Source organism: Stegostoma tigrinum, chromosome 3, assembly GCF_030684315.1.
Source record: "Stegostoma tigrinum isolate sSteTig4 chromosome 3, sSteTig4.hap1, whole genome shotgun sequence".
NCBI classification, from domain to species: Eukaryota; Metazoa; Chordata; class Chondrichthyes; order Orectolobiformes; family Stegostomatidae; genus Stegostoma; species Stegostoma tigrinum.
In genome coordinates, this window is record NC_081356.1 from 71,538,614 (window position 1) to 71,550,582 (window position 11,969).

The following is an 11,969-nucleotide window of genomic DNA, read 5'->3' on the forward strand; positions in this document are numbered from 1 at the left end:
AGTTGCTGATGAGGTTAATCTTGTAGTGTGTGAAACTGCAGGAATCCCAACATGCACACTGACTAGGTAGATTCGCGATAAGTAAAGAACACCCAGGCCAATTTCTCACTTAGGGTATTGAGGAAAGGGAGCTCATTTAACTGCCACTTTTCAAGCATGGGCTTGAAGTAGAGATACTAAAATAACATTTCTCGGTAGTTTTTACTGTAGAGAAACAAATGGAGGCTAGAGAACTCGGAAATAAATACTGATGTTTTGAAAACCAGTTCATATTATAGGTGAGGAACTGCTGGAAATTTTAGAAAACAAAGGTAGACAAATCTCAGAACCTGATCAACTGTATCCCAGGACATTGTGAGGATTGAAATTACGGAGCCCCTAGCAGCAATACTTGTCTAAGGTTTTGGAGTAGATGTGTAGCTCGGGTTGTGGGTGTTGTGATTGGTTGGCTTGCCAAGCTGGTTCGTTGTTCTGCATACGTCTCATTACCCTGCATTGTAACATCAATGCAGCTTCCGATGAAGCACCGTTGTGTTTTCCTGCCTGGTTTTCAAACTCTGGAGTCCATTAAGCTGGATTACCTCACTTCCAGTTTTCCACCGAGGACCAACAAGATCAGTGAAGAAACACAACAAACCGTAAGACAGACACTAATCTCAACACTGACCGGAAGGAGCGAACTCGACACCCTCAGCATGTTGGAAAGGCAAGCCCTAGAAGGACTGAAGAAGGACAAGAACATCACAATACTATCTGGAGACAAAGGGTGCATGGCAGTAATACTAAATAAAAAGGGATAATACATCCAAGGCACAGGCACTGCTAGTCGACAAGAGCACATACCGGCCAGTCCAGACTGACCTGACACTCCAACTAGGCAACAAAATCCTCTACACGCTAGAAAGACTCCAACAGACCAGACAGATCAACAGAACAGACTTCTTAAGAAAGAAACCTGAAGGAACCTACACACCCCAATTCGATGGCATCCCGTAAGTACACAAACCGGAAGTACCCCTCAGACTGATCGTCTCCTTACCAGGCATGCCATTACATAGATTAGCCGAGGAACTAGAAAGGAGACTCAGGCACCTGGTCAACAAGTCACCCCACTTAATCCACTCAGCCCAAGAATTCCTCAATTCCATCAAAAACATAAGGATAGATGACGAGGAGACGGTGATATCATTTGATGTCACTGCCCTTTTCACATCAGTAGACATACCACTAGCAAGGGAAACAATGACAGCACTAATAGAATAAGGACAAGACCCCAGTGAAACCATGTCCACAGACAACATGCTGAAGCTACTTGACCTATGCCCCACCACCCACTTTACTTTCAGTGGCCAACCATACAAACAGACCAACAGGACACCTATGAGACCACCTATCTCCAGACTTCTGGCTGAAACAGTGATGCAAAGACTGGAAATGACTGCCCTTCCGCTAGCTCAACCTAAACTATGGATGTGCGACGTGGACGACACCTTTGTCTTTAAACAAACCAAACTAGCAGAGACACACAAACTAACAGACAACACCCTCACCGGACTAAAATTCATCAGAGAGGAAAAGAAAAACAAACAGCTCCCATTCCTGGAAATCATAGTAGAGCACAAGAAAAATGGGGAACATAGAACAGTACAGCGTAGAACAGGCCCTTCGGCCCTCGATGTTGCGCCGACCTGTGAACTAATCTAAGCCCCTCCTCCTACACTATCCCATCATTATCCATATGACAAGGAACTATCCCATCATTATCCATATGACAAGGAACTCAAATGAAAGTACACAGAAAAGCCACACACACCGACCAGGTATTGAACTTCAACAGTAACCATCCTAACAAACGAAGCTGCTTGCGAACTCTATTTAAATGGGCAACAACACACTGCAGCAGCACAGAACCAGGCCAAAAGGAAGAAGAGTACCTCTTCCAGGTTTTCAAAGATAATGGATATCCAAAAAACTGGGTCAGAAGATGCCCACACAGACAACACCTGGAAGATGCTACACGCCCTGCTCATCACACTACCTTACATCAGGAACACATCAGAACTAACCACAAGACTCCTATGACCGCTGGGCATCAGAGTGGCACACAAACCCACATCACCCCTATGACAACTGCTCACTCGAACCAAAGACCCACTTCCCACTATTTACAGGACCAATGTCATCTATAATATTCCCTGCAGAGACTGTGACAAACACTACATTGGACAAATAGGAAGGAGATTAACAACAAGGGTACACAAACACCAGCTGACTCCAAAAAGACACGACCAGTACTCACTCATCTCTATCCACATGGATAAGGAGAACCACCAATTTGATTGGGACAACACCACGATCCTGGGACAAGGAAAACAGAGACAGGCATGGGAATTTCTAGAAGCCTGGTACTCCATGAAGAAAGCCATCAAAAAACTCATAGAACGTGACCCCTTATATACTCTACTGTGAAGGAAAACTGAAAGTGAGGTAATTTAGCTCAATGGACTTCAGAGTTTAAAAACCAGGTGGGAAAACACAACAGCGGTTTATTGGAGGCTACAGTGATGATGTTACCCAGCAGAGGAATAAAATGTCTATGGAACGACAAACCAGCTCGGCGAGCCAACCAACCAAGAAATACTTGTATCATCATAACTACTGTATTTAAGATAAAGAATGTTAAAGAAAAGTCTGGCAACTATAGTCTTGTGAGCCTGACATTGGTGGTGCTTAAGTTGTTGGAAGTGATTCTGAAAGATAGAATTTACATGCATTTCAAGAGGCAAAGACTGATTTGGGACAGTCAACATGGCTTTGTGTAAGTGAAGTCATGTCTCATAATCTTGATTGAGTTTTTTTAAGTAAGTAACCAAAAGGATTGACGAGGACACAGTAGTGGATGTTGTTTACATGAACTTTAGTAAAGCCTTTGACAAGGTTCCGCATGGTACGCTAATTAATAAAGTTAGATCACATGGCACACAAAATTGGCTTGATGGTACAAAACTGAGAGTGGTGGTGACAGATTGTTCTTCAAATTGGAGGCCTGTCACCAGCAATGTTCCACAGGGATTGGTATTTGGTCCACTTTTGTTTGTCATTTATATAAACGATTTGGATGAGAATATAGGAAGTATGGTTAGTAAGTTTGCAGATGACAGTAAGGTTGGTGGTATAATGGATGGTGAAGAAGGTTACGTAAGAGTACAAAGATTATTAGTTACAATTGGGTGAATGGGCTGATGAGTGGCAGATGGAATTTACTTTTGATAAATGCGTTTTGGTTAAACAAACAAGAGCAGAACTTATGCAGTTAGTGGTAAGATCTTTTGTAATGTTGCAGAACAGAGAGACCATGGGGTTCAGGTACATATTTCTTTGAAATTTGCATCACATGTAACCAGGGTGGTTAAAAAGGTGTTTAGCACACTTGCCTTCATTGCTCAGACATTTGAGTATAGGAGTTGCGATGTCATGTTGAAGTTGTACAGGACAGTTGGTGAGGCCTCTTCTGGAGTATTGTGTGCAGTTCTGGCCACTCTGCTATAGGAAGGATATTATTAAGTTGAAGAGGGTTCTGAAAAAGTTTACAAAGATGTTGCCAGGAATAGAGGGTTTGAGTTATAAAAATAGGCTGATACTTTTTTCGCACGAGCTTAGGAGGTCAATGGGTGACCTTATATAGAGGTTTTTTTAAAATCATGAGGAATGTAGATACGGTGAATAGCAAGGGTCTTTTTCCCCTTAGGTGGGGGGAGAGTTCATAACTAGGGTGCATATTTTGAAGGTGAGAGGCAAAAGTTTCAGAAGGACATGAGGGCCAACATTTTTTTTAATACAAATTGGTTTGTGTGTGGAATGAACAGCTAAAATAAGTCGTGCATGCAGGTACAGTTATGACATTTAAAAGATATTTCAATACCTGAACAGGAAAAGATGGAGGGATACAGGCCAAGCGTAGGCAGGTGGGACTAGTTTAGTTTGGGAACATTGGTTGGTGTGCAAAGTTGGACCGAAAGGTCTGTTTCCATGCTGTATGACTATGATTACCCTTGGAAGGGTAAGGTATCTTGAAAGTTTGAGCAAAAGTTAAGATGTTGGCTGTTACACAAATTGGAAAACTGAAGTTGAAGCCCAAGATCAGCCGTTATTGTTTTGAATGGTAGAACAGGTGAAATCATCTGCTCCACCCCACCTTTCTTGTGGTCTTATATTAGTCACTTGCACTCATAACATGATTCGAACAAAGAAGATTTGTTTTATATGCTGGTTTCTCCATCAAGAGTTCCACATTTTAGACTCACAGTGAGTGCTAAACTTGGATTTCCTGATGCTTTTGAATGTTGATAATATTGTGAATATTCCCCATTTGTGACCTTGAAAGTGTCATTGAAATGCTCCCACTATTTTTCCATAATCTTACTTTTTCTCAGAAAGTGTTGATTAAGGAATAATTTTCATTTTAAATTAATAGATATTCTTGAGGCTTTGTGACATTGTGGAAAGAGGCCTACCCCACTTCTCTCTTCTTAATCTTGATGTGCTCTTTGCTTATGTACCCATAACATTAGTGAAAGCTAGGTATACATGACTAGTGATGATAGCTCCCCTTCTCACCCACATCTAACATTCCTCACAGGGCTGCAGCAAAGATCAATGAAAGATGGGGAGGTACTAGCTGGGCATAAAATTTTTAAAATACGCGATTAATAGACAGAAACTTTGTTTTTATCAGGTTAAAGCTACAAGAAAATAAAGAAGCTTCAGATCAGCGTGCCCCTGCTGTTGGAAGGGAAGCTGGAGATCATGCTCAGCAACCAGACGAGGCTTTGGACAATTATCTTACTCGGCTCATAGAAGAGAGGGACACTTTATTAAGGACAGGCGTATACAGTCACGATGATCGAATCATCAGTGAGCTTGACAAACAAATCCGTCAAATTATGATAAAGAGAGGTGGTCAGAGATGAGAATGATATGTCACTGAACATTTGTGTGGCATGTAACAAGACAGCCACAAAGTCATCTACCATTTCGCTAATCGTAGCTTTGATAGAAAATTAGTGTACATTTTGTGTATATTTCCTACTTTCATATTTGGTACTGAGTTTACATTGACTTTTATACAACTAATAGGTTTTTGAAAAAATATCTTGAAACAATTTCTGTTCATTCATTGTACAGTAATTTCTATTGATGCGTGATGTTTTAAATATGGGTCTATAAATAACTATTTTTGAGAGTAAACACCACTCAGATTCATTAAATACCAGTTAAGTTTTATGCATTTTTCTTTGACAGTATCAATGGACTGATAAGCTGATGCCATAAATGCAGAGAAATCAGCTATCAAAAAGAACAGATATAAAAATAGTGTCTCATGGTAAAAACAATGTCGGAACTAAAAAGAAACAATTAATTTTGAAAGAGTCATAGAATATGGAGATAATAGCAGTTCCTGCCTTGTATACAGCAATAATTCACTACCAGGGATTGAGATATATGCAAGTTTTGTAACTGTAAGGGGGACATATTTTAATACTACCTTCCATTGAGTCAGAAGATGGGAATCTGAAATGATCTGAAGGCCATAAACAAAATCAATATCAAAGAAATTTTTTTTAAAATTGATAAGGCAGCTAGGTCTCAATCATATCTAAAATTCCTTTATACCACATATACTATATGGTTAATATACAGTTTGGTTTTAGTCTGTTTGCTAACTTTGTGACTTGAAGGATTCCGTCCTGTCGTAGTAATCACTGTGCAACTCTCATGAGCGAAGAAGTTGACTGTTTAAGTGTACTTGTGTCATATGTGACAAAAATATACCGTTGCAGTTAAACTCAGTAGAAAATAATTTAATTGCAACTTTTTAGAAGAAGTATTTACCATGGAGAAGATGCCAAATTAGTGTCCAATATGGTTCTAAAGGCTGGCAGGAGAGTTTTACATAATTTAGTAATGACAAGAATTGTTCTGTGCTCACTATATTTGGCCTATTTAAAGGAGAATGCACCAATATTACTTCAAATATTCTGAAATTATTTTACCACAATCGTCTTAATTAAGTGCTTTTGATCATTTAGTCAGTTGATGTTATTTACATGGCCAATGAGAAATGGTTTTGGGATATGTTTTGCCTGACTGTTTTAAAAATTTCAATTCAACAACTGTTGTTAAAAATTCAGTTTAAGGAACATATATAGATGTGGAAAAATTGCACTAAGTTTGGCTATTTAAAATATCTTCTCTGCAGTTTTATATAAGTAGATGAGGACTATATAATCTTAACAAATTTCAACATTGGAAAATAAATTTTATGTATTACAAGCATTTACAGAGGTACTGACCACTACATCACTAAATCTTGCCCCAAATCTTTAGTTCAAAGATTTTAAAGCATATTTTTTGAAAACTAGCTGGAATGCGGAGCAGGTATACCTGTATAGACAAAGTACTAGTCAGTGTCTTAGTTTTTTTCTGTACACAAAAATACACAGGTTATGATTTCAGTTCCTCAAACCTGTGTGCACTTGCTATAATTGATAGTCAAGCAATAATTTATTTCGAGCTACTTTTTTCTCTCCCCTTATTGAGTCTTTTGTTCTTTTTAAGTGTTTAGATGGAAGACAGGTGATTTCATTGTAATATGCACAAATCTAAGGGGCTTTACAGGATAAATACTGAGGTGTTGTTTCCTCTGGTTAACAAAGACACAGTCTCAGGATAAGGAGTTGAGCGTTTAGGGCTGAATTGAGGAGAAATTCCCACACAGAAGTCTTGTGAATCTTTGGAATTCATGACCCTAGAAGATTGTGAGTACTCCACCATTGAATAGCTAGACAGAAATAAATAAATTTTGTTCTCTCAAAGTGGATATTAAGACCTAGATCAGCCAGTCATGTTGAATGGTAAAAGCCAGAAGTCAGACAACACCAAATTGTAGTCCAGCAGGTTCGTTTGAAATCGCAAGCTTTCAGAGCAGACCTCTTTCATCAGGTGATGTGAGAGAGAAACAAACACACAAAAATTTATAAACAGAGAGATCAAAAGAGCATACACTTGGTGTGTGAAGTGTCGAATAATCAGCCTCTGCAGGTGATCAAAAGTGTCAGATTTGTGAGTAAAATATCATCAGCTGAATAACAAGCAAAGGGTATAATCCCATTAAATAAAGCAGAGAGATAATTACAAAAAATTAAAAATATGGTGCTGCTGGAGACAAGCCAAATGACTGGAATGATGAAGGGTCTAGGCCCGAAACGTCAGCTTTTGTGCTCCGGAGTTGCTGCTTGGCCTGCTGTGTTCATCCAGCTTCACACTATTATCTTGACTGGAATAACATGATAGGTGTAAGAGTTGCTTGTCGAGGGTCTAACCAAAGTAATAAGTAATCCAAACCTGTGAAATCTAGTTAAGGTAAAGTGATCATAACAATTTATCAAGGTGATGGTGTTAAGATAGTAAGGAAGGTTTTACAGATACAGAACAGTGTGGTGAGGTCACATGTAGTGCGACATGATTCCGAGATCATGGTTAAGTTCTGTGCCCATGAAGATGGCCCCAGCCATCAGTTTCTGCTCTGCGAATTCTGCACTGTGTATCTCGAAGGACACCTCGGAAGATGCTTACCTGAAGATCAGAGGCTGAATGACTTTGACCACTGAACTGTCTCATGGTCTCATCAATATACCATGACTCAGGGCATCCTTGTCTGCAGCATATGAGATAGACAACATTGGCCAAGTCACGAGTATCTCTCGTGCACGCGGTGGGTGGTGTTCCCACATGTAATGGGAGTATTCAGGTTGATGATCTGACATGTCTTGCAGAGGTTGCTACAGAGGTATTGTGTGGTGTTGCAGTCAATGTAATACTGAAGACTGGGTAGTTTGCTGACAAAGGGACTACACTCTGAAAGCTTGTGATTTCAAATAAACCTGTTGGACTATAATCTGGTGTCATGTGACTTATGTCTTTGTCCAACACCGGCACCTCCATACCGTATGGAATGGTTGAGTGGGCTCGTAGGGCCATATAGTTTACTCCTGCTCTATTTCTTATGTTTTCATGTTAGACATTAAGAAACTTCATGTGTCTACATTATATAAAATTTCCCAATTCTTGAAAATGCACATTTTAATTAAGATGGTGTAAGCTAATGAAGGGAGTATTAGTGGCAAATGTTCGAGAAAAGGTCCCGGTCAATCGGAAAACTGCAACTGTCGCACCCATGTTCAAATAAAGGGGACAAAGCAGAAAACTTATAGATTATATATAGCCACTGTACAACTGTAACTTAGAAAATTAGGAACCTAATTAGATGTTGACCTATATTGTAAAAAATAATAAAATGTAAAAAGTCTTGCCACACAGCTGGTGATGAACACAGCCATGGTGTGGTGTGCAGTTTTGCTGTTAAATTAAGGAAGGGTATATTTGCACTGGAAACAGTTCAATGAAGGTTTATTTGGGTAATTTTTGAGACAAAGGCTCCACCTTATGAAGAAAAGCTGGTTCTTAGAATCAGAAGGAGACTGACAAGTTCTTATTGAAACATTTGATTCTGAGCGAGTTTGACAAAGTTAATACTAAGGATGTTCCTCTCTCTGGTAGTGGGCACTTAAAGTAGAAGGTAAAGTTTCAAAATTAGGATTCTCACCCATTTTAAGATGGCAATAATGCTTCTTTCAAAGAATCCTGAATCTTCAAAATTATTGATCAACGTTATGGAAGTGAAATAATTGAATATATTCAAAGCTCAATTGGATAGATTTAACTATTAAAGGTAATTGGGAATGGTGGGAAAGTGAAGTTGAAATCAGGATCATCTCAACCGTAATGATATTAAATGGCAATGTGAGCTCAACGAGCTGTACAACCTACTTAACCTTAGAGCAGTATTGGTGATAAATGGCTGACAGCATCGCATTGGAGGTTTTAGGGTTATTCTCCTCTGTAACCCTCCCTCTTTTTTCCAGTGAAATAAAAAAAACTTGTCACACAATATCATAACTAACATTTCCTGCATTGGAAAAGGAAAGTCTGTACAGTGAAACCTGAATATGTAACTAATCATTACAGTTTGCAAAAAGTCAACCTTCTATTTAAATCTTTGCAAAAATGGTGGATTTGAAACTTTTGATACCAGGCAGCAGATGGCGCTGTTCCAGCAAAGGAAAATGCTCTGGCCTTGTGTGGTAGTATTGGTTTTCTATTTACCATTGTCCTTGAAATTTTATTTAACATTATGGATCAGAACCTGAATTGCAAATTTTTAATGCACCTTTTGTGATTTCATTGGATTGGACTTTGAATTAATAAATGATTGACTTAATCAGAATGTTATTTTGCAGAACATTTAATCTGTTTGACTATCAAAACTATAATCTGATAATGTTATTTCCTGGGAAGGTTGTAACAGTTGATTCACAATCTTTTAATCCTTAACCACAAATTCAAGGCATGGTGGACACTTGTTGACAGTATTGCCACTGGGTGAATCCATTGGCAACTTGATGATGAATAAAATAATCCAGTTGAGTGTTGCAATGTATTTGAAAACCACATCCTGGAATAACTTTTGGGGTTATATTGATCTCTGACACCAAATTGACAACTATCATCAAAAGATTTAGTAATGAAGCCCCAAGTGGTTAGCGATATGTGACCTCAAAATGATGTTACTGGAAAGGAACCTTTATTGATTTGGATGGAATTAAACAACACACTTAGTAGATCTCAAATGTTACATCAAAAGTAGGACAGGATGCCAAAGCATGGGCCATAAATGAAAGTGAGGAAAAGAGATATATTTGGGAGAGATATCCAGAAACATCACATTGCGATTATGTACTTGGGCCTGAATATTAAGGCGAGGTATGTTTGTATTGTGCTCCTGGCCACCTCAGTTTAAAAAAAGTGATGCAGAAACAACTGACTTTAAAAAGGCCATCTTATACCTGAGACACAACATGTGCAGTTTTATAAAGGTGAGGGTCAGACATTTACCCATCAGAAGAAACGAAGTCTCATTTTCAAGTATTGTAGGTCATGTGGATTGGTTCGTAGTTCTAGCAATCCCATCCATGCCAGAAATGAATTCTGGGTACTGCAGGAAGGAGAGTGGAAGAAGAGGATATACCTACCAGGCCCTGGTATTCCCCAAGGAAGATTGGAGGCAAGCGACTGAGGGGTCTGAGGGATGTGGGTTTTGGAGGCCAGACAGGAATGTACAAAGGAGATAGATCGGCCATTGTTAGGAATACCGCAAGTCTCCAGCCTATCTATATTCTGCTGTATTCTCTGGCAATCCTCGTCACAATCCACAGCTCCCCCGATCTTTGTGTCATCCCCAAACTTAATAACCAGACCACCTACATTCTCCTACAAATCATTTATATATATTTTACAAACAACAGAGGTCTCAGCACCGATCCCTGCGGATCACAGTGACCCCACTGGTCACAGACCTCCAGTTAGAAAAACCCTTCCACCACTATTCTCTGTCTTATATTCTCATTTCTGTATCCGTCTCAACAGTTCACAATGGATCCTATGTGATTTCACCTATCGTATTAGTCTGCTATGAGGGACCTGTCAAAGGCCTTGCTTAAACATGGATTGAATTCAAGAGGTGAGGTGAGATGAGAGTGACTGTAACTGACATCCAAGCTGCATTTGACTGAATGTGATATCAAGGCCTAGCAAAACTGAGTCAATGGTAATCAGGAGGCAAACATTTTGCTGCTTGGAGTCATACCTGGCACACAGGAAAATGGTTGTGGTTGCTGGTGTTCAGTTATCTCAGCTCCAGGACATCCCTGCAGGTGTTTCCTGGGGTAGTATCCTATGGCAAATCATCTTTGCTTCAGTGATCTTCGCTCCAACATGAGGTCCTCAGTGGGGATGTTTACTAATGATTGCACAATGTTCAGCATCATTCATGACTCCCGAGATACTGAAGCAGTCCATATCCAAAAACAGCAAGACTTGGAAGATATTCATCCTTGGGCTGATGTAAGTAAAGATAGACAATTTATGCATGGCAAGATCCCAAAAACTAATGTGTAAATGGCAATCTGTTCAGTGAGGGAGGAGTCTAGGCCTGAAACGTCAGCTTTTGTGCACCTAAGATGCTGCTTGGCCTGCTGTGTTCGTCAAGCTTCACACTTTGTTATCATGGCACAAGGATTGATGGCCAACATCCCAAGAGGCAGTATTGCTTTTGACATTTGCGGGGAGGTTGAATTTGTAATGAGCCACCGTCACTGGTGGTAATCCCTTCTTTGCATGACAGGTTGTTGTGGACCTATTTATGTCCTCTTTCTCCCTTGTGCCCCCTCTGGTAGTAATTCTGTCCGTGCCTGCAGCTCTCTCACTGGAAGTATCAGACCACCAGTTGTCTTTCTGTCTGGACAGCCAGTGGTCTGCTCAGACAATGGCAACTTTAAGTTTACACACTTCCGTGCAGACTGAAACAAACAATTCATCACAACTTTATACTTTCTATTCCTCAACGATTTCATATTCACACAACTGCTACTTGTTTCAATCCTACTCATGTTGCTTAACGTATCCATTATGTTGTTGTCTTCTTTGGCAGTGTAAAGGTTGGCAGTGAGGGCGGGGAGGAGCTATTCTAATCCTAGGGCTGCAGACTCTGCCACAGATGGACAGGATGTTTGATGAGGCAACGGAGGAGAGTGGGATGTTCTGGATTCTGTACTCTCTTTCCACTGTTTGTGCTTGACCTCCATGTCTTCCACTTGGTGATGTGAAAAGTGGTTGCGTTTTTGCACATGCTTCTTCTCTAGTTTGTGTATTCTGGGGCAAGTGGGTCCCACATTTTGGTGGGGATATTGCATTTGTTTAGAGAGGCTTTCAGAGAATGCAGGTAGCATTTCTTCTGTTCTGGTGGTCACTTACCATTGCAAAGCTTGAAGTAGAGTCTTGTTTAAAGAGTT

General features: G+C 39.8%; 1 protein-coding gene across 3 annotated transcripts in view; it reads left to right on the forward strand.

Moving 5' to 3' along the window:
- cep120 (centrosomal protein 120) overlaps positions 1–9,308 on the forward strand; it is a 97,607-nt gene extending 88,299 nt beyond the window's left edge. For all 3 annotated transcript variants that reach the window (XM_048527780.2, XM_048527783.2, XM_048527781.2), the window contains one exon: positions 4,736–9,308. In XM_048527780.2, coding sequence (XP_048383737.1) covers positions 4,736–4,970 — 235 coding nt within the window. In that variant the 3' untranslated portion in view covers positions 4,971–9,308. The remainder of the gene's footprint in view (positions 1–4,735) is intronic.
- Positions 9,309–11,969: the final 2,661 nt, after the last annotated feature.